We start from the raw sequence: 23,780 nt of genomic DNA on the forward strand, positions 1-23,780 counted from the left end.
TCCTTGCTCTTTCATTTGAAACATATTCCTCTGTCTTCTCATTTTGTTTAACTTTCTCTGTCACCATGAAATTAGGTGAAGCAGTTACCTCTCAAGGTCTTGAAGGCATGTCCTCATGTGGGAATGTCTCTATGCAGTCTGCATGTGTCCAGTTGCTTTGGTAGGAGCACTGCTGGATCTGAAGTGAGCACAGTCTGGATCTTCCCTCAGGGTGTGCTGGCAGCCAACACTTTGGTAGGAGGTAGGGCTGAAGCTGGAGTGTCTAGTCAGAGCTGGGGCTTCTCTGCTCAACGGCTGTCACCGCCCTGTGAGAGGTGGGGCGGGGCTCAAGGGGCTGGAACAGTAGTCCTGAGGGAACTGGGTTTCGGCTAGGTGGGTGGCAGTCCCTGTCTTGGTTTGGGGCTCATCCAGGGCTCGAGGGCATGGGGCTGCACTTCTGTGCTGGTTTCATTCTCCCCACCCTCTGGTGTGCATGCCTTGGTTAGAGGCTGGGTCAGGGTTTGAGGGGCTGGTGCCATGCTACTGACCTGGTTTTCCTCCCATCTAGGTGTGAGCAGGGGCACACAATACTGCGATGGCAGTCTCCACCCTAGAGCTAGTTTCGCTCCCTCTCGAGTGTGTGCAAGGAAGCCTCACTCGAGTGACAACATTCTCCGCCCAGGATCTGGTTTCACTCCCTCCCAAGTGTACACACTGACACACATGCTGGCAACGGCTGCCTCCACACTCAGAGACAGGGGCTGGGTCCAAGCAGGCTTGGATCCCTCCAAGTGTGCGCACTCTCATCAATAGCCTGCGCCTTAGTAGGGTGCAGCACCAGAGCAAGAGGCGCTGGAGCAGGAGCCCTGTGCAGACTGGGGAGTACACCGGGGCGGTCCTGAGAAGCCGGCCAGAGCCCCAGGAAGTTTTCAATCTGCTGCCTCTGTGCTGTGACTGGGAGGAAGCAAGTCTATGCATGCTCTTCAAAAGCGGTGTCTCGGTTTCTTATATCTCTCCAGTAAGCCCCATTGATTTTCAAACCAGTTAAGGGGGTCATCTTCCCAGCATTGGACCCTTCGGCTAGGGTGCCTAATATGTGGCTCAAATCCCTTACTCCCCCAGGGATAATTCCCAAGCCTGTGACATCCCCTTCCTCTTGTGTCCACCACAGCAGGTACAGGTCCTGACCAGATTGTTTCTCCTCCCTTCCTACCAGCCTTTGTGTGGCTCTTCCTTTACAGCCTTGGTTGTAGAAGAGTCATCCTGCTAGTCCCCAGGTCAATTTCACCAAACATCACTCTATATGTAGTTCTGGTTTTGATGTGTTCAAGCGAGTGAAGGTGAGCCCGTGTCCTTTAACTCCATCTTAATCTCTCTCTCCTCCCTCCGTACTGTTTTTCACAGTGGCTACATCAATATACATTCTTACCAACAGTGTACTAGGGTTCCCTTTTCTCTACATTCTCACCAACACTTGTTATTTCTTGTCTTTTTGATAATAGCCATTCTAACAGATGTGAGTGATATTTTATTGTGGCTTGATTTGCATTTTCCCAATGTTTAGAGATGTTAAGCACCTTTTCATGTACCTGTAAGCCATCCATATGTCTTCTATGGAAATATGTCTATTCTGTTCCTCTGCCCAGTTTTTAACTGGATTGTTTGTTCTTTACATATTTTGGATATTAACCCCTTATCAAATATATGATTTGCAAATATTTTCTCCCAATTGGTAGGTTGCCTTTTCATTTTGTTGACGCTTTCCTTTCCTGTACAGAAGCTTTTTATTTTGACGTAGTCCTATTTGTTTATTTTTGCTTTTGTTGCCTTTGCTTTTGGTGTCCAATTCAAAAAATCATCACCAAGACTGATGTCAAGGAGCTTAGCACCTGTTTTCTTCCAGGAGTTTATGGTTTCTTATGTTCAAGTCTTTAATCCACTTCAAGTTCATTTTTGTCTATGGTGTGAGACAGTGAGTTTCATTTTGTGCATGTGGCTGTCCAGTTTTCCCAGCACCCTTTATTGAAGACATTGTCTTACCCCTATTGTATATTCTTGGCTCCTTTTGTCACAAATTAATTGACCATATATGTGTGTGGGGTTATTTCTGGGCTCTCTATTCTTTTCTATTGATCCATGTGTCTGTTTGAATGCTAATCCCATTCCATACTTATTAATGTAGCTTTGAAATATAGTTTGAAGTCAGGAAGTATGATAGCAATGATACTTAGATACAATACCAACCAAAGGCATGATTCAGAAAAGAAATTATAAACTGGACTTTATTAAAATTAAATATTTCTGCTCTGTGAAAGGCACTGTCAAGAGAATGAGAAGTCAGGCCACAGAATGGGAGAAAATATTGGCAAAAGATATATCTGAAAAGGACTGTTACCCAAAATACATAAACTCCTCCTAAAACAATAAGAAAATAAACAACAGATTTAAAAATTGGCACAAGGTATAGACACCGCTCCAAAGAAGATGTACAGATGGCAAGTAAGCATATGAAAAGATGTTCAGCATTATATACCATTAGAGAACTGCAAAATAAAACAATGAGAGAGCACATCTATTAGAATGGCCAAAATTCAAAACACTGACAACACCAAATGCTGGGAAGAATGTGAAACAATAAGAACTTTCATTAATGATACAGCCACTCTGGATATAATCTGGATGTTTCTTACAAAAATAAACATACTCTTACCACAGGATCTTACCACAGGATCCAGCAATCACACTCCTTGGTGTTTACTTAGAGTGGAAAACTGATGTCCACACAAAAACCTATACACAAATGTTCATAGCAGCTTTATTCATAATAGCTAAAACCTATAAACAGCACATCCATCTTTCAATAAGTGAATGATTAAACAAACTGTGGTCCAGCCATACCATGGAATACTACAAAAAAAAAAAAAAAGAACAAACTATTTGCAATGGGCTGAATTGTGCTCCCTGCACAAAATTCCTATATTGAAGCCCTAACCCCAAGTACCTGAGAATATAACTGTATTTGGAGACAGGGTCTCAAAGAGGTACAGTAAGTTAAAATGAGGACAGAAGTGTGGGCCTTACTGAATCTGACTAGCATCCTTACATGAACAGGAAATCTGACACACAAAAAGGTGCCAGGGATATGCGCACAGCAAAACCATTCCAGAACATAAGGAGAAGGCAGCCATCTGCAAGCCAAGGAGGGAGGCCTCAGAAGAAACGAAACCTGCCCACATCTTATCTTGGATTTCCAGCCTCCAAAACTGTGAGAAAATACACTTCTGTTGTCTAAGCCACCCAGTCTGTAGTATTTTGTTACAGCAGCAGCCTTAGCAAATTAATATACTGACATATAACATCACTGTATCTCCAGGGAATTATGCTGAATGAAAAAAGACAATCCCGAAGGTTAAATACTATATGATCTCACACCCATTTCATTCTTTTTTTTTTTTTTTTTTTTTCTGGTACACGGGCCTCTCACTGTTGTGGTCTCTCCCGTTGTGGAGCACAGGCTCCGGACGCACAGGCTCAGTGGCCATGGCTCACGGGCCCAGCTGCTCCGCGGCATGTGGTATCTTCCCGGACCAGGGCACGAACCTGTGTCCCCTGCATCGGCAGGATTCTCAACCACTGCGCCACCACGGAAGTCCCCATTTCATTCTTGATGTTACAAAATACAGTTAACCCTTGAAGAACATGGCTATGAACTCTGTGCGTCCACTTACAGGCAGACTTTTTTTCAGTAGTAAATACTATACTACTACTTGACCTAAGGTTGGCTGAACCTTCAGATGTGAAACTGCGGAAACAGAGGAACCTTGTATACGAAGGAACTGCATGTGCAGATTGTTGACTGTGTGGAGGGTTGGCGCCCCTAACCCGCACACTGTTCAAGGGTCAACTGTATGTCATAATATCATTGAGTAAAGATCTTATTAAATGTCTATGTACAGTCAAACTGGGCTATTGGTACTGTCAAGATAATACTTGAAAAGATGATTATAATCATTGGTCACCTTTACAGAATGTTACAAAACAAACTCATCAGCTTGAAAACTAGTCAATAAAAGCAAAGAATAAAGCACTTATCCTACCTTTCCTGAATGATCTGTACTTCAGAATAAGAATAATTGATGGAGGAAAGTTTCCATTTACAGAAGAATTACAACTAATAATTGAAAACGGAATGATAAAGTTATCAGTTCACCATTTAGCAACCTCTAATGGATCTAGTCAATGGTCATCAATAATAGCTTACATCACAAAAAGAAAAAAAGAGAGAGAGAGATAACAAGACATTATGTGTCTACTAATAGTCATACACACAACATCTCTGAAGTATTTCTTCTGGAAAATATCAAACCAGGATCTGATCAGGCCTCTAGATCCATTTCTAGGAAACACAGAGAATTAGCAAATCTGTTAAACAATGAAGGAGGTACAATCTGTAAAATACACACAGTAAGAAACTCCACAGGATAAACAATCCAGTTTCTTCAACAAATAAATTGAAAAAAAAAAAAAAAAAAAAAAGAAAGAAAAGAAAGGAAAAGGGGGAGGGAAGGAAGACATGAAACCAACAGATTAAAAGAGATTTAAGACACAAGTCAACCAATCATACTGTATGGACCTTATTTAAATCCTCATTAGAACACACTGAAAAAAAAAAAAGAATTTGTGAAACAATCAAGAAAATTTGAACACTGGATACTTGATATTAAGGAATTTTCATTAATTTTGTCAGGTGTGATGAACTGTGGTCATTTTTTTAAGAGTTCTTATTTTTTCCCCATACATAATGAAATATGTACAGATAAAATATATCTGGGATACTTTAAAATAATCTGGGGTCAGGGAGAAATAGAGTTTGGCTATGACTGATAACTGTTGAAGCTGGTTAAGAGGTATATGAGAATTCATACTATTTTCTCTAACTACTTTTATAAATATCTACAATTCTCCATAATAAAATGTTGTAAAAAATTAATCTGAGGATTGGAAACAGAAGTAAAAGAAGCAGCAAATATCCTACAACTGTAATACAAATGTAACGTTCACATACATGTTCTGAAGTGCATTTGGCTCAGCAACATCTACATACGATCCTTGGCCACATACAAGGATATCCTTGGCTACATACAAGGATACCAGCACCATCGCCAAACACAAAGGGTACATATATTACTAAGGACTAGAAAACTACAGGTAAAGAGACCTTTCACTACACATAATTTTAAAATAGATATTCTGCTTTCTAAGGTTAGTAAGAAACCCCTTCATATTTCTGCAGTATAGCTTAAATGGAATGCCTAGTATTACTCCAATTCCAAACTATTTTTTTCAATTATCTTTCTAAATATAATGACCTATAAAAATGCCTCTATCAAGGGCAATATATTTCAAAGCCCTTGAATATATACACACAAAAAACATATACAAACACACATACACACACACACACATACACACGCAAAGCCCTAAGAAACTGACATTCAGACATCATTTCTGCTTTACAGATGAGCAAACAGAGACTGGAGAATTAACCAATTTGCCTAAAATCATACAGCTACATTACAACTACAAAGTTTTCTGCTCTGAGGTCCAAGGTCTTTTCTATTCTACCATACTGTCATTCAAGACACAGAAAGAAAACCAAAATTCCAACAACTGATTCACCATAAGTCACAGTATGAAAAGCATTCCTGGCCAATTTCTTGATGGAAAGTTCCTTATTTTATTCATATGCTATAAGCAGCACGAACACAATCTAATCTTACGACAGCAATCACCTATTACATATTTACTAAACATTTACACACGGAGAAATTTCTAGACAAAATACCACAAATCTTTCCTTTAAAAGAATTAATATATGCTTTCATATATGCATAAACAACTTCTTTTACTCTGAAGAACTTAAAAATGTGGATTTTAGCAAAAATACTGCATCAGAATCACTATACATCCATTTTAAACTTCAACCATTTTAACTGACTCTTAAATTATCCTAAAAAAATATTAATGTAAGATTTTCTGCAGTAGTTCTTAGGTCAAATAATTCCTCTTGCATGACCTAATATAGGCACTCATTTACACTAATAAGTGCTTTATATGCATGAATTTATTTAATCCACAAAATAACTCCAAGTTCCAAAAATCACTGTTAGTTCCCTTTACAAATAAAAAAACTGAGGCTTGGAGATTTTAGGTAACTCTTCGAGATCACAGAGCCAGTAAATGGTAGATCTGAGACTTGAGTCAGTCCAGTCTGATGACAAATCCTTGCTCTTAACCCATCCTCTATTCCAATAAACATTATCTATTTTCAGTTGCCAAAAAGTGCCCTAAGTTACCACATTCCTCTTCTTGTTTCAAAGAAGATAGCCAATCTCAACTAGAATGGCTGCATAGGAAACAGGTTCGTTTTGTCATTCATTCGCTTCTCAGCACACACTGGCTCATATTCTCCCTTAGAAATTACTGTATAAATGAAGGTTAAATTATCAGGTCAACGCTCAAAAACTTTACTATCACTTAAAATAGTATTTCTTTGTAAAAGTCTGGTGAATTATAACAGGACAATACAACATCATCCAGTCGTACCCAACAAAAAGGTACCCCAAATCCCAAAGGCTATATATATATATATATATTTTTTTTTTTTTCAAGTCTGAAGCCCAAAACTATTAACTGCTACAGTTCAGTTAAAAAAAAAGTTTTCTGTAAACCAGCCTGGAAATCTAACTACCATATTGCACTTGCTAAGAGATTTGGAACACAACCAGCTTAAAAGTTGGAAACTATCTATACTCACCAAACTCTCTACAATCAACTACCCCTTCTCAACTTTCTGAAAACTAAAAGCCTAGTATTTATGGAAGAGAGAGAAGTGAAGTACTCTTTAACGGCATGCACAGAAACAGCTTTGTACATGAAGTACCCAAATCAGTGGAAATATACATTAGGTGCTTTGGGATGATACCAATAATATCATTCATCCAAGATACTTCAAATATTCCTTTTTAGTATGGAGTTCTACAATATGTTCAGATCTTTGGAACTGAGATTTGTTTTCTCCTTTTTTTTATTACCAGATGCTATGGACTGAATGCTTGTGTCCCCCCAAAATTCACATGCTGAAAACCCAATGTGATGTTATTAGGGGATGAGGCGTTCAGGAGTGATTAGGTCAGGAGGGCAGAGCCCTCATGAATGGAATTGGTGCCCTTATAAAAGAAGCCAGTAAAAGCTCCCACCCACTCTGCCAAGTGAGGTCAGAGACAACGCACTATCTATGAACAAGTAAGTGGGCCCTCACCAGACACAGAATCTGCCAGCACCATGACCTTGGACTTCCCAGCCTCCAGAACTGTGAGAAATAAATTTCTATTGTTTATAAGCTACCCAGTTTATGGTATTTGTTATAACAGTCCAAATAGACTAAGACATCAGAGATTTTTTTAAGGGTTTTAAATAGTTATTTTTATGGGATGTACATAAGCATATTTTGTTGCATTGATCTGATCAGTAAAAAAAGACATACATGTACTCTACTACAATGCTGATGAGAAAGTAAACTCATTAAAAGTGTCTGGAGTGCAATTTAGCAATAATTACCAAGAGTTTTATACATGTTCATGGCTTTTGACTCAGTAATTCAACTTGTAAGAATGTATTCTAATAATCAGAGATTGATTCATGAATTTATTTAACAAGTTATCAAAGACTTATAAGGATGTTTAATCACATTATTTTACAGCTCCAAAGTTGGGGAAAAAAATGTCATATAACAGTAAGAGTTAACAAATTAAAATACATATAATGAATAAAATATTACACTACCACTGGAAACTACGTTATCAAATATCAAACAATATTTAATAACATACGAAAATGCTCATATGTTAAGAAAAAATTTTTTAAACAATATACAAACCTATATGTAACTACATATAACTACATGTATGGGATCATACATGTAGTTATGTACGGTATGCTTTTAGATCTTATTAGTCAGGGTCCTTGGTTAAGTTACTTAACCTCACTCTACTTCAGTGTCTTCATCTATAAAATGAAGGTTTTACATTTTACATGTAAAATATTTTATATTTCACATCTTAATGGACTGTCAAATGGGTTCTCTGCAAAGTGTCTGTAATATTCCCCAGCACATATAAAGCATCAATAATTATTTGCTGATGGTATACACATACAGATGCAAAGAAAAAAATGGAAGAAATATTTCAAAGTATTATCAAAGACCCTGAATTCTAACATACCTAATTCTAAGGCAATCAGGAAATTTGAACACTATGTATTATGAGATATTAAAAATTATTTTATAAGATATAAAAAATTATTTAAAATTATTTTATGAGGTATAAAATCATTTTATGAGGCATTTTTTATTTTTTAAAAAGTCTTTATAGCAGAGTGAAGTATTTATGAATAAAATATGATACCTTAAATTTGCTTTAAAATACTTTGGTGGGGGGCCTACATGGAGAGTTTTGGGTTTTTTAAAATTTTTAATGTTATCCAAAGTAAATTGCCTCTGGGTAACAGAATTGTTACTAGCTTTGCTTTATATTTTCCATTTTCTAAATTTTCTACAGTGATTAAAAATTATTTTTAAAATTAGAAAAATGTTTTCAAAAAATTTTAAGACAATCCTTACCAAGACTCCATCCACAGATGAAACTTTCTCCCAAGTTAACCAAGCTCTTTCTCTGACATGATCTGGTATCTTTAATTTCTGACATAATGCAGTAAAATCAGGTTCTTCAGTTTCTTCAAACTCAAGCCTACCAAATGAAAATATACATATAATAGGCACATACTTACAATCAAATTAATTAAATATTTGTTTCAATATTTTGCATATAATAGCACTATCCTGAAAGACAGCATCACTAAATACTTTAGGATCTTATTTATCTTTGAAAAAAATTACACTTAGAATTTAAACATATGTTTATCTTCTTCGGTCTTTCCAAAACAAGAATACCACACAGCGAAAAATGTTTGCTGGTCTGGTGAATCACATACTTTGGAGCAGCAAAATAGCCTTGCGAAGGAAAGTAAGTACAATAGCTAAAACTGTTTGGGAAAGCTGGGATGATACTAGCCAAGAGGAAAGCCTTAGATAATATTACAAAATCAATTCAATATCAGTAACTTTGCTAAAATACAATCAATGTTTCATTTAATCTACCTACTAGTATTTCTTACGTGATGATCAAATTCAGCCTTTTCTTCTTGATCTTTCTTAACCAAGACAGGCAGTCAAAAAATTCTTCTTGCCTAATTCTTTTTCATTCACTTAATGTCTATTTGACATCTAATAATAATAATAGTAGTATGAGGCATAGCTTACAGTTTTTTAGTATTTGCTATGGCCCCATACAAAGTACCCTGGATGAAGGTAGACTGAACCCCACATCAGCCCTATTAGGTAAGTACTCTTATTATCCTTGTTTTACAGATAAGTACCAAATCAGAGAAGTTAAAGTACTCACCTGAGATCACAGCCAGTAAATGGGAAACCCTGATATAAACCCAATAACCTAACTCTATAATCCATGCCCCTGACCACTGTTCCAGACTGCCAACCCTACTTCGAAACATAATTACCTTTTGGTTATCTCAAGAATGAAGATGGTGTGTTGTTCCTAGTGATGGTTTCCCTTACAACTGTATCACTTAAGCCAGAGATAATACAATAGAAGGAAGATCTCAACTCTCAAAGTAGACATGGGCTCTGTCACTGGAAATGCAGTTGGACTGGGCCCTGAATCCATCCCAAGTAAGCTTCTTGGCTTCAGATTGCCAGGCAGTGGTTCTATCCTTGTTAAGTAGTTAACCTGTGGAGTCTGATAGCCCATGCTAAGGAAACATATTATGGGTAAGGATAATCAAGAACAGACTGCATGGTTTTGACTTACAGGAGAATTTTTGATAGTTCCATCATTTAAAGGTATATAAAATACAGTTTTGCAAAATAAAAGAAACAAAGTCTCTTTTCCCAGGTGATGGCCAGAACTTCAATATTTCTGGTTACCCTACAATAATCAAGAATGCTTCCAAGCTCTGTGGATAACATGGGGTTCTTTACAGTAGACTTCACTGCACTTTACAAAGGGAAACTGGAAAGTACTGGTGGATATATCAGTTTCATGAGAAACGAATGTCTTCTCCCAGAACATCCCTGGGCTTTTTTTTTTTTTAAACTAGCGAGAATGATTTTTAATTAATACACAAGACAGTCTAAATATATAAATTTCGAGTAGCTTTTCACAAGCCATTTCCAAAGCCCATTCCAATCTTTAACAATTTGTCCCGAATTCTGTTAGTGTCTGGGAAGATAAGAGAAATAGGACTTGCTGATGGACTAGAACTGCAGGAGGGAGTACTGAGGGACAGAAAGGAGTCCCATTCCCTTGAAACTGATGTGTAGTCTCAAAGTAGGGCTAGTGCTGACAATAATAATGACAACTATATTCGTTCAATCTTAGGTTCTAACCATAAAGCATCACAATCAAGAAAAATAAGCTGCTGCAATATATATCTCCTTGTCATATTCTACTGCATTATCATGGACTTGCTTAAATTTAGAATCCACTTAGGAGAAAAAAAAATTCCATGTGAGCACAAAAACACTAATTTTGTACTCAAACAAACAAAACAAAAAAGGAGGACACCAGGATCCTCGCTGGCTCAAAGCCAAAACGCAAAATGGAAGAAATAATGAGGCACGCTGAAGCAGACTAACATGAAAGAAGAGTTTTATGCAACGAGAAAAAAGAAAAAGTTTAGAAACTTTCAAGCTCTTGGGCTAAATGTCTCACAATATTTTTGCCCATGCACCAGTTCCTCTAAAGAGTTATGTTCCACCAGTCACTACCGATGGCTGTGAGTCCTCACGTACTGAAAGCACTCTTCTAAGGGAACGCCATAAAGCACCTCAGCCGAGTTTCCTGGGGGCAACTGACACCCAGGACGCTGCGCTTCACGTCCGATGGCATCTCTGCAGCAGCGTCCAAGGCTTTTCTGGTTGGCCTCTCCCAGGACTGGGCTTCAGATGCAGCTGCACGCCCAGAGGAAAATACTTTCCAACTGCTGCATCGCAGGAGACCAAAACAGAAAGTCAAATGACCACCGGAGGACTACAAACCTCAACAGGAGAAAAACCTCTCCACCAGGCACCAGTTAGGTTTTTTTTTTTTTTCGTTTTGCATTTGATGGGGTCTCGAAATCACCCGCCGCCTGTGAGACTACAGTCTTGCGGAGGAAAGGCGGCACCTGTCACTTCGCTCAGCGACCCGAGCCCCACCCGCCCGACACCTGTCAAGCTGGAGCCGAGACCCCTCCCGGCCGCCCTCCCCTCGCTCCCGAACCCAGACTCCTGTCGGCCTCCTCCGGGCGCTCCGCGGCGGTGGGGCACCGGGAGGGTCCCTACTCCCGCCGGGACCCGGCCCCCGGCGGAGACGCGCCCCCGCCTAGACGCCGCGGCGCCCGCCGACGCACCCTCGGGGCGCCCTTCCTGCACGCCGCCCACGGCGGCGGCTCGGCTCGCTCACCTGGCCAGAGGCAGGTCCTCGGGGCCGCTGTCCTGCTCGGGGTCCTCCTCAGGAGGGGGCGGCGGGGGCGGCGGCGGGGGCTCCGCGGCGGCGGCGGCGGCGGCGGCGGCTGCTGCTCTACGGGGGGTTTTGGGCGGCATGACGCCCTCGCAGGGCAGGCGCCGGCAGACGCTGGAGGAGGGCCGGGGACGGAGGACGCGTGCACGTCGGGCACGCCCCGTCCTCTGCCGACTCCCGTTACAAAAATAATTTGAACGTCCCCTGAGAAAAACCGGACGAGCCCTCCCCCGCCCGGCAACCGAGCGCCGCGTCCAACCGCGGGAAAACGTCACTTCCGCCAGCGGCGTCACGTCCGCGAGGCTCCCGGGCCCGCCGGCTTCGGGAGGGCACCGGGGTGCCGGGCGATGCGCGGGGCGGGGGCGCGGTCGGGAGGGGAGCCCCGGCCTGGGCCCAGGCTCCCGCCCAGAGGCAGCCGCAGCCGCCTGAACGTGTCTCTTCCCGAAACTCGCCCCTCCAGGCGTGGGTTCCGGTAACGGGGCGCTACCCAGCCTGGTGGGCGAGCGCAGGCCCCATCACTATCTGCGGGTGGATCCGGAGCTACGGCGGAGGCCCCGCCGGGAGTATCTGGCGAGCGCACCCGGGGCGGGCACGCCCCTCTGCTCCGTGGGCGGCGCCCTCCCTCTAGCCCGCAGTCCTACCGCCCAATCCGTTAAGCGAAGTCGTCCGAAACAAAAACAAAAACTTCTGGAACACCTCTTAGGAGCTGAATTTTGCCAACCCTTAGGAGAGACCAAGTATGGAACAGTGACTGGCCTTTTAGAGTTCTTTTGGGGAAGGGGGTGGGTAAAAAACTGATGATAGGGTGCTAAATGATTTAACAGGGGTGTAAAATTAGGAAGCACCCTCGAAATGTCTAAGGGACAGCTTCAGAGGAGCAGTGGCATTTGAATAGAAGTTTGCCCGACGGACCTAACATTTAAGGAGGACTTTGTGTACAAGGGATTGTTCTGGCCACTTTACATAATTGTCCTACTTAATACTCAGAAACAACCCTTTAAAATGAGTCGTAGTCCTATTACACTTTCCAGCTGGGAAAACAGGCTCGGAGGAGTTAATTTGCCCAATATTACAGAGTTGATGGGTGATGTTAGGTGAGCCGACGCGGGTTGTGAAAGAATTGACCGAAATATTAACAGGGGAAGAAAAGTTAGTTTTTATTCTCTTTCCTAGGGAGGAAAGGGGCCAAACGCATAGAGGGGCGTTGGCCCTGAAGGGTGGGCGTTTGAGTCTTTTACTGAACCTTAAAGAGCAAGATGCAAGAAAGAGGGGATGAGTTGATATCTATTCTGGTCCACAGTTGTCACCAGGCTGGCTGTGCTTCTATAGGATGTGTTTTTTCTGAGAATAGACTCGTCTTCAGTAATTTTCCAGTCCTTGGGTGTCTGAAAGAGACTTGATAGTGGCCCTTGACAGGTGTTACTTTATTTTGAACAGTGTTAGATGGGTTTACAGGTAATAGAGGATTTGAACCCAGATATATTTGACTCCACTTATCCATTACATCATGTTAAAGAAAACACCAAGAGAGGGAAACAGCATGTGCAAAGGCACAAAGACATCAGAGAAGAGTTTGCTGGAACTACCACCATCAAGCATTGGCTTAGAAACTGTCTCTTGTCTCTTGGTACTTACTTATAATAATAGATTGCCTAGTTTGAGTACGTTTTTCTCTCATTGGCAGATGCTGTGGGTTGCCGGTTCAGAGCCTCCCAACTGAGGTGCTGTGAATAAAATACAGCTGTGCTCTGGTGTGAACACCCCCGCCCCCCGCCATCCTTGGAACAGCTGAGCAAGGCTGAGGCAGCATCCTCAGGCAAGTCATAGCTCTTGGGTTTATCCCTGTGTGTCGTACAATGGATTATCACTTTCTGTGTATGCCATGGTATATGCCAGAATGTGAAAAAGGGGTGGCAGTCATTGGCCTGCTCAACAGCTGATTCTGCCTAAGTTCAGAAACCCTCTCTCGAGGACTAAAAGTTTATCTGGTGGTAGGGTCCATGCCCACGCCCGGCTACAGAGAGCACATACCATCACAGTGGTAATTCCACTAACCTTGCCCAGGATTAGGGTAGTGAGGAGCACAGGATCCAGTTTTGGTCTTTGCAAGATCAAAGAGAGTCTGCTGGGAGCCTGCTGAAAAGAGATACAAGGATGACATAGTTCTTTTACCCCTTAACTCTTTGGAGGATGTGACACTTGCAGTTGCTGCAGCCACTGAGACTTAAGCTGACCTGAGGATGAGGCAGAAATACTAAGGATGGCCCAGTAGGAAAATCAGAAAATCTGGGTCCTTGGTGACATAACTGAGCCTCTGATTTGACCAACCCTGGAGCTGACCTTAACAGAGCTGGGGTTTTCAGTTTCCACCAGAAAGCATCATAACTGATAATATTGCTCCAGTGAACCCCTTCAGGATAGACGCCAATCACTGAGGTTGCCCTTAGTACCTAGCATGGTGTTGGGCACACAGTAGTAAATGCTTGTTTGCTAAAACTGGGGAGGGAAGGAAAGCAGAGGAAAGTTCCAGGAACTGAAGTAAACTCTCTTCATACATAGATATGACTTGCTTTATTAAACCCAACTTATCAACACCTGGGTTTACTATTATTATGATAGCTCAAGAGAGATTTCTCAATTTACAAAAGGATGTGTATCTTTACCATGGATTCCTTTAACTAGGTTCCCTACTATACAGTCCTCATACCAAACGCAGAAGGGACTGAGTCAATCAACATCCTTATATTCCCCCGCAGCTTTCTGTTGCACCACCAAAGAAGTGTTAGAAATTCTGCAGATTCTTCAAAGAAGTTTCCCCTGATCTTCCTCTACCTGCATAGTACTTGTAAGATTACTGTAAGACAGAAAAAAAAAGTCTTTCTTAGATTTTCTACCTGGAGATAGAACTCTCTTCAGTTTGAGGCCCCTTCAATGATATCAGAATTTTTTTTTTAGTCTCCCCTAGTCTAAGAAGTCTTTCTTCGACTTGTTTTGTAAGCTACCACACTGCTTCCGTTTCTTTCCCATCTGGCTTCTCGAAAGGGTAGTCCCCGTTTGTGCTCTCATCTCCCAGCTCCTCAGCTTACTAGTGCTGCCTCTTTGCCACCACCAGCACTCCACTGAAACCACTCTTTCAAAGGCCACCAGTGTCCTAATTGTCAACTCATGACTTCTCTTTGGTCCTCGACCTACTTGACCTTTCTTGCAGTTAACACAGTTAACCACTTCCTCTTTCTTAAAACTTCCCTAGTCTTCCACAAATCCGTGATCTCCTTGTTCACCTCCTCTCTTCTGTTACTTCATAAGCTCCTCCACTAGTTCTCCCAGCAGTGCTATTCAAAGTGTGGTCCTTGGACCAGTGCTAGTCTGTAAACTGCTCGTGTTTAGTCCACAAGGAGATGAGTACAGAGGTTAAGAGTAAATGCTTAGCACCATTTATAGGAGTTTCACATTTCAGCAATATCCAAGCATGTGATCATTGGACGCCCCTCATTAAACAGAGTATAGAGTGGTTCAGATGTTCTCCAAACTGCGTGGTGAGTTGCAGGTCAGTGGCGTGATTGTGTCCTTGTCATGTGCCGTAGGACCACATTAGTGAAGGAGTGAAATTTTTAAGGTTAGTTTGTCGACTGTAACCCAAAAGTGAATACAAATCTTGAAAACGTAAATATTTATTTACTTTTATTTATTTATTTATTTATTTAAAAAAGAAACAGCTTTTAATTTATTTATTTATTTATTTATTTTTGGCTGTGTTGGGTCTTCGTTTCTGTGCGAGGGCTTTCTCTAGTTGCGGCGAGCGGGGGCCACTCTTCATCGCGGTGCGCGGGCCTCTCACTATCGCGGCCTCTTTTGTTGCGGAGTGCAGGCTCCAGACGCGCAGGCTCAGTAGTTGTGGCTCACGGGCCTAGTTGCTCCGCGGCATGTGGGATCTTCCCAGACCAGGGCTCGAACCCGTGTCCCCTGCATTGGCAGGCAGATTCTCAACCACTGCGCCACCAGGGAAGCCCTTACTTTTATAACTTGTTACTTTTACAGTCATTTTAATTTTCAATCAAGCCCGTTTTTTGAAATTCATAGCTAAACTTGGGAAGTAAAATTTGTGTCATTTGTTTTTAACCCTAAATTGTAGGTGGTGAAATAAGCCTCACTGTCCTGTTTCATCAAGAAAAGACACATCAGTAGTGGGTTAGTAATAATAGTAGTAAACCAAATAGTAACCAGAGAAGTGATTCCAAGAGTTAAAGATCTGAGGGTTTGTACGAATTTTACTCAGAAATAATCCGCCATCTACTGAGCTCACAGCCATAACTCATAGTAAAGTACTAAAATCATGAACTGACTAATGAAGCAATAAAGCCATCAAATTTCAATGGCATTTACGTATAAAATATAAAGAAACTAACTATGAATGTGATAAAACATTTTGAATTTTTATTTTCCATGAAAATAAACACACATAGGGAATTCATGGATCCAGAATCCATTTCTTTCATTGAAAGATAATTTAAATGTAAATATAACTTAATAGGATAAACCTTTGGAATGGGCTACTGATGAAGAATTGAAGATGAATTTTGAAAATAAAGCATCATTTGCTTCATTTGAGATAAAAATTAAAAGTGAATATCTGAGCTTGCTGAAATTGTTTTAAAATCTCTTCTTGCAGGGAATTCTCTGGCTGTCCAGTGGTTAGGACTCGGCGCTTTCACTGCTGGGGCCCGGGTCCATCCCTGGTTGGGGAACTAAGATGCCGCAAGCCGCATGGCCAAAATAAATAAATAAATGAAATAAAATCTCTTCTTCCATTCCCTTAAACATACCTTTGAGAGACTGATTTCTCTGCTATTAGTGTTCTCAAATAAAACATAGAAACAGTTTAGATATACATTATCTCCTGCTAGTGGCATTGTCAGCAATCCAACCTAGATTAGAGGATTTAACAAGCAAGAAGCACATTCATTTGTCACGTTAAAAACTTTAAATATTGACAAACTTAAAATATTAAATGCTGTTATAGTATTTAATATGAGAAATTGCCAGTTCACTACCAACCTTTTGTTTAGTTGTTATGACCATGGAATGATAGAAAATTAAGGGTGTGTTAGCAATTCTGTATATTAATCACCTATATGTACACACTCAGTGAACAAAATGCAGTTTCTGTAATTTTTTCTTTTATCCTATGTTATTTTTTGTTTTAATTCTGTTTTTTGAAATGTAATTTTGTGTCTGTTTAAAATACTTAAAGCATGAGCTTGTGTTTGGTGTGCCTTTTTTGTTTTCATTTCATTTTTCTAGTACTTTTCAAAATTTTACTTTCCGAAAGTTTATTTTTCATGAAAAATTGGAAATTAAAAGAAAGGAAAGTTCATTCCTTCACAGATAGTGTGAGATAGCACTGGCCTAGGAGATCTTCAGCTCTCTTCTCGCTCTATTTCATTCCCATGATTTAAATCACCTCCCATATGTGTGTTCTTAGCTTCTTTCTGGTTTCAGGAAACAGACCTACTCAGTTTACCTGAATTATTCAGGGTTTATGATTAGTTTAGGGGAAAAAAGTGAAAAAGACAAAAAAAAAAGAAAAAGAGTCCCTGCTGCTGCATTCATGTATCTTGTCATCCATCCAACAGCAGGCAATGTGAATGTTGTTATTCTTCATCTCTTTGTACTGTTCTTCTGCCACAATGACCTACTCTCCATGCCATCAGTTCACACTCATGAGGAGAGAGAATATGATTGATTTCCCTACTAAACTGTAGTTTATATTAGCAGGATCAGACAACATAATTTGCGGGGCCCAGTGGAAATGAAAATGCAGAGCCTCTTGTTCAAAAATTATTGAGACTTTCAAGATGGGGACAGCAGAACACTAAACCAAGCATGAGTCCCGTCTAACATGGCGTGTTATAGAACTGCATGGCTCGCATGCCTATAAAGCCAGGTCTGTCCATGAGGGTAGATCTATGTCTGTTCTGCTAACTAGGGTGCCCCCATGCCTGGCATGTACCCACCACACTGAGCAGTCAGTTGGGCTTGATGCCCAAGGGTAGCTAGTTTAGAACTATACTATTATATTAGTTTCCCCTCCTTCCCTGCTCACTCCCTTTTGTCTTCACTCCTGTTTCTCTCAAATTGCCTTCAGGCTCTATTTTCTAGAGAACCCAAGCTAAAAGATGCGCCATCAGGAGTGTCCCGCAGACAGTCGGGATGGGATATTGGAGTTGAGTCCCTCACTGATTTTGTGGTGATAAAGACCCAGGGCATGGTAAGTGGGACCATACAGTGATATCATAATTACTAAGCTTCCCAGCTGTGGCCCATTGGGGTGCAGCGCACACAGACAGTGGGGTGCTGGAACGTGTGATAGCTGTGGTGCTTGAACAGTATGGGGATAATAGGATAGAATGGATTCTGTTGATGGAATTGTAAACCTTGCAAAAGAAAATGATACCTCAGGGCAGCCAACTGTCACCTTAAAGCACCCTGAGAAAGTGAGAGGGCCTCTATTGGCAGTTTTTTAAAAGACTGATCTCCTATAGCCTAAAGCAAACTATTCTAAGAATCAGGCCTGGGACCTGATTATAAGGGCAGCAGAGCTGAAAAAGCAACTAAATGCATAGACTTGAAGGGTCTCCTATGTCCACATTTAGTCCCTGAAAGGAAAAAGAGAGCTAAGACCTAGGAATGGGACATTTGAGTGGGTGACTCTGAGAATACTGAATCCCCTAATTCTCCCCCGTGGGACACTGGAAAAAATTTAGCAACTGGCTCTCAGGAGGGGGATGCAGGGAAGGGCCATATTTGTAGCATTTGCCAATTTCTGGTGAATAAACACTCTCAACTTAATGAATTTCAAGCTACCAACATAATGTCACTAAACGCTACCAACATAATGTCACTAAACAGAGTTGAGAAGAGATGTATACAATTGGCTCCTGAGAGTTGATATGAGCCAGCTCGAACCCACCAGTGCCCTGAACCCTCTGGCTGGTAGAAACATCATCTCTTCTCTTGCCTGTAAATCATGCAGTGACTCCTGAAGCAAGTGGCTCTCCAAAAGGACTTGCAGCCATTTGCCAGTGTAACTATGCACTGGAAAAAAAGAAATGCCCAGAGTCTTCAAGAACTGTTAGATACAGCATCTGAGCTAACACGATAACCATCCTGATTCTCCAGTTAGAATCGGGACCAATGGAATTTTGGCTCAACTCCAACTTATAGTAGGTCCAGTAGGTCTATGAACACATTCTGTGGTTAAGTCACTGAATGTATAATTAGGACAGATAACTCTTAACAAGTGGCAAAATCCTCACATCGGTTCCCTGACTTGTGGAGTACTAGCCATTATTTAGGATGGGCCACGTAGAGGTCCCTGAAACTGGCACTTATACCCACAAGCCAGGAGAGTAATTTAGAAGGAGGACAGCATCTTAGAAAGAATTGTGAAGACTTACATCACTATCAAAGATTTAAAGGATGGAGAGATTATGATTTCCATTATATCCTCATTCAACCAATTCTTCTAACCCCTGCAAAAATGGGATCATGGCAAATGACAGTGGACTACCATAAACTTGACCAGTTGATAGCCCCATTAGAAGTTGCCATGCTTCATGTGGTATCTTCACTAGAGCAGATCAACATGGACTTTGGCATTTGGTATAGAGGTATTAATTGGTAAATGTGATTTTCCTGAGTTCCATCAGTAGGAAGGATCAAAACCACTTTGCCTTTGTATAGAAAGGATAGGAGTACACATTTACTTTCTAGCCTCAGAGCTATTTTAACTCTGTCCTCTGTCCTGGTGAGCATGAAAGGGCAAGTAATCTAGATCAATGCCTCTTAAGCTATCTGTGGTGAAGGACCGTTTGTTTGTTTGTTTGTTTGTTTTCAATATGCTTAAAGTAGTACTCTTGGAAGTTACTGAACTTGCCCGGTACATAACTTACTGCACATGCTAATCACCACATGAGTTTGACAGTAATGAAGATGATCTGTACCCTGTTCAATAAGATGAGTCTTCTGATCATGTTCTTGGAGGTCACAGCCATGTCAAATTGCTATAAAAGGCTCTTAACCTAGATTTTCAAATTTCTCAATTTATCTCACCATGAGCCAGTAACCAAGAGTTTACCATCCAGCACCAGTCTGTAGACTGCCCTTTGAATAGCACAGTCTAAATGGCCTAGTAAAACACATGCATGTTGCAGAACACAAGATAGACTCTAAGGTAATCCAAGAGCTTGCCACATCAATGAAGTTCTTAGGATTCCAATGTTCTGGGAATGCTAGGAATATCACCTTTAATGTAAAGAACAAGTTGTTGCACCTCTCACCTCTTACCGTTAAGAGAAAGACTCATCACTTTGCGGACCTCTTTGGAGTTTGAGGGCAGCATATACTGTCTCTGGGAATATAACTACAACCCATTTATCAGATGACTTATAATTGCTAGTGGGTGCCCAGAGACATCTCTAGAGCAGGTCCAGGCTGCAGTGCAAGATGCCCTGCTACTTGAGCTGTATAATCTAGCAGATCCAACGGGATGAGAGGTATTTGTGGTGAATAAGTGATGTATAGAGTCTCTGGCAAGCCCTAGTATCAGGTATAGCCCTAAGTTTCTGGAGCAAGGCAATGTCTTCTACAACAGAGAATTACTCTCTATTTGAAAAATCAACTCTGTTTTTGCTCCTGGGCCCAAATGCAGACTGAGTGCAGACTGAATGGGAGACCAAGTGCCTAAGCAGTAGGAATAGCTCATCATGAGCTTATTATGATCCACTGAATTATAAGGTCTGGCAGGCACAGCATCAACCTGTGGTACAATGGATATGCTACATTCAGGATCAGGCCCAAGCAGAGACCAACAAGGCATGAGTAAGTTATGTGAACAAATAATCCTAACTCTTATATCACAAACCTCTCCCTCAGTTCAGTCCTTTGGCCTAAGGGGGCTCTCTAAGACCAACTGATGGAGGAGGAAAGATCTTGGACCTAGTTTACATGCACTGCTTAATGCCCCAAAGTACAGTGATGATGAGAAATCCTCCCTTGGGCAGACTTGTGAGCAGTACACTTGATTACTTCTTAAGAGGAAGAAGTGGCCTAAAATGTGGATATACATGAACTCCTGGGCAGAGATGAATGGCTTGGCTAGTTGGTCAGAACCTGGAAAAAAATGATTGGAATATTAGGGACAGTTTGGTCTGGAAAGCAGAATATGGAAGGATCCAAAGGAGTGAGGATAAAGTGTTTATATCTTTGTCTCATGTTAATTTTCACCAGAGAGCATCTATCACAGAAGAGGTTCTCAGGCACCAGGTGAACAAGATGACTTGTCTTGTGGCATCAACTAGCAAAAAGATCCCATGATAGAGAGGTCATGGTGGCAAGGATGAAAGTCTTGCATGGGTCCAAAAATATGGACTCCTCACCAATTCTGATCTAGCTAGAATTCCCAACTTGCTATTTGCAGAGACCAAAACTGAGCCTTTGATATGGCATTACTCTTTGACAAGACCAGTGAGCCACTTGATGGCAGATTGATTACATTGGACCCCTTCTACCTTAGAGGAGGCAGTGATTCATCCTTATCAGAACTAGTACCTAATCTGGTTATGAATTTGCCTTCCTTGCCCTCAGTGCCTCTGCCAGCACCACAACTCAAGAATTTATGGAAGCCTGATATAGTGACATGATTTCTCTCACAACAATGGCTCAGATCAAAGGATCCATTTTATGACAAAAGAAGAGAAACAATGAACACAGGACCACGGGACCCTATGGTCTTGCTGTGTGACTCATCTGTATTAGTTAGATCTTGTTGCATAACAAAACACTCCAGACTTAGTGCATGGTTGGGCACTGCCCTACAAAATACAATGTAAGCAACAAACCAACAGCTAATATATGGTGCTGTGGCCCCCAACAACTAAAATATAAAGGTGCAAGAAATAAAGAGTGGAGATAGAATTAGCCCCTTGTAGTGGATGGATGCTGTTGGTGCTTTGCTTAAATCTACTGGCACACTCATCCCCCAGCTAATGTGAGTGTTGGCTGAGAATTGTCCTCAACCAAACAAGAGTTGCCTCATCTATGAAACCTATACTCCAACCCACAACAAACCTTAGCCAGTGATTGACTGACATGAGGGTACAAAAGGGTAGAGGAGAGACAGATGAAGATTATCATCCTTGGTGTTATCTTTATCAGCAGGGGGTTTAGCTTGACTCAACCTTCTTGCCTTAAGTCTTTTCAGAGATTGTGGCTGGACACCATCTTGAATAGGACTCTGTGACAAAATGGACTTGTTCCTTCCCCCTTAGGAAAGAAGTGAGGGCATGAGCTTCTCACAAAAACTGGTGCCCTTCTTTTTTTAGTTATGTATTCAGTATTTTATTTATTTATTTTTGGCTGTGTTGGGTCCCCATTTCTGCGCAAGGACTTTCTCCAGTTGCGGCAAGCGGGGGCCACTCCTCATCGCATCGCGCAGGCCTCTCACCTCTCACTATTACGGCCTCTCTTGTTGCGGAGCACAGGCTCCAGACGCGCAGGCTCAGTAGTTGTGGCTCACGGGCCCGGTTGCTCCGCGGCATGTGAGATCCTCCCAGACCAGGGCTCGAACCCGTGTCCCCTGCACTGGGAGGCAGACTCTCAACCACTGCGCCACCAGGGAAGCCCTGATGCCCTTCTTATAGTATGGGGGTGAATATAATGGGAAGGCATTAATGAAAGTGAGTGGTGCAAGAGATGTATTTTATCAAACACTGCTGATGTACTCAGATGCTCTTGTGCTTGCTTCAGCAACACTTATACTAAAATCAGATGCTCTTGGCCTCACTGGCTGCAGGGCCATTAGCCACTTGTTTTGTCCCAGGCAACACTGACAACCAACTCCTGTGGAGTATATTGCTATGGCAACAGACTTCACATGAGCACAACCTAACGGTGGCTCACCTTATACCCAAACGATATATCTCCCATCTCCTATCCTGGAGTTTTTCTTTTGGCAGTGAGGCATGAGATGCTGCAGGACCAGGCAGTACCTACACTTGCACAACCCAGAAATGTGGGAGATTTAATGTCTGAGAAGAAAAAGTTTGACAAGGGGATATAGCAGGTAAATTCTTTATCTTCTTCTTCTTCCCAGAAGTTTGTTCTGAGATTAGAGTCATTTATATTGTCTTTAGAAAGATGCTCTCATAAGACTGAGCAATTGGGCTTCCCTGGTGGCGCAGTGGTTGGGAGTCCGCCTGCCGATGCGGGGGGCGCGGGTTCGTGCCCCGATCCGGGAGGATCCCCCGTGCCGCAGAGCGGCTGGGCCCGTGGGCCATGGCCGCTGGGCCTGTGCGTCCGGAGCCTGTGTTCTGCAACGGGAGAGGCCGCAGCAGTGAGAGACCCGCGTACCACAAAAAAAACAAACAAAAAAAAAACAAAACAAGACTGAGCAATTAGTTGTATATAATACCTACTGACGTCAAGTTCATAGAAGGAGCAATGAAGTGCATATACATGTAGGAAAAGTTCTCAAAGAGTGAACAACAATGTGAAGACAGAGGTTATTTCTCTTCATTCACTTTATTATTATTATTTTTTTATTGGGGTATACTTGTTTTACAATGTTGTGTTAGTTTCTACTGTACAGGAGTTCCCTGTGCTATACAGCAGGTTCTCATTAGTTATGTATTTTATTTTATTTTATTTTTAAATTAATTTTATTTATTTTTTTGTACAGCAGGTTCTTATTAGTTATCCATTTTATACATATTACTGTATATATGTCAATCCCAATCTCCCAATTCATCCTACCCACCCCCTTTTCCCCCTTGCTATCCATACGTTTGTTCTCTACATCTGTGTCTCTATTTCTGCCTTGTAAACCAGTTCATCTGTACCATTTTTCTAGATTCCACATATATGTGTTGATATACAATACTTGTTTTTCTCTTTCTGACTTATTTCACTCTGTATGACAGTCTCTAAGTCCATCCATGTCTCTACAAATGACCCAGTTTTGTTCCTTTTTATGGCTGAGCAATATTCCATTGTATATATGTACCACATCTTCTTTATCCATTCGTCTGTTGATGGACATTTAGGTTGCTTCCATGACCTGGCTATTGTAAATAGTGTTGCAATGAACATTGGGGTGCATGTGTC

General features: G+C 41.5%; 1 protein-coding gene and 1 long non-coding RNA gene across 9 annotated transcripts in view; one reads left to right on the forward strand and one right to left on the reverse strand.

The window, feature by feature from the left end:
* The window catches only part of RB1 (RB transcriptional corepressor 1), a 133,852-nt gene extending 122,047 nt beyond the window's left edge, over positions 1-11,805 (reverse strand). For 2 of the 6 annotated variants that reach the window (XR_008618959.1, XM_028497303.2), the window contains exons 1-2: positions 11,562-11,805; positions 8,660-8,786 (exon numbers count right to left, since the gene is read on the reverse strand). Coding sequence is in view for 1 of the 6 variants with exons in the window: in XM_028497303.2 (XP_028353104.1) it covers positions 8,660-8,786; positions 11,562-11,701 (267 nt within the window). In the remaining 5 variants the exon portion in view is untranslated. Of the gene's footprint in view, positions 1-88; positions 199-8,659; positions 8,787-9,615; positions 9,718-11,561 lie in introns of those variants that run through there. The other 4 variants (XR_008618958.1, XR_008618957.1, XR_008618960.1 and 1 more) reach the window with 3 other exon arrangements.
* A 5,960-nt stretch (positions 11,806-17,765) lies between these two features.
* LOC102995477 (uncharacterized) overlaps positions 17,766-23,780 on the forward strand; it is a 10,739-nt gene continuing 4,724 nt past the window's right edge. For all 3 annotated transcript variants that reach the window (XR_003682521.2, XR_448116.3, XR_003682522.2), the window contains exons 1-2: positions 17,766-17,886; positions 22,634-22,740. This is a non-coding gene — a long non-coding RNA (uncharacterized lncRNA). The remainder of the gene's footprint in view (positions 17,887-22,633; positions 22,741-23,780) is intronic.

The sequence above is a fragment of the Physeter macrocephalus genome, chromosome 13 (genome assembly GCF_002837175.3).
Source record: "Physeter macrocephalus isolate SW-GA chromosome 13, ASM283717v5, whole genome shotgun sequence".
NCBI lineage: Eukaryota > Metazoa > Chordata > Mammalia > Artiodactyla > Physeteridae > Physeter > Physeter macrocephalus.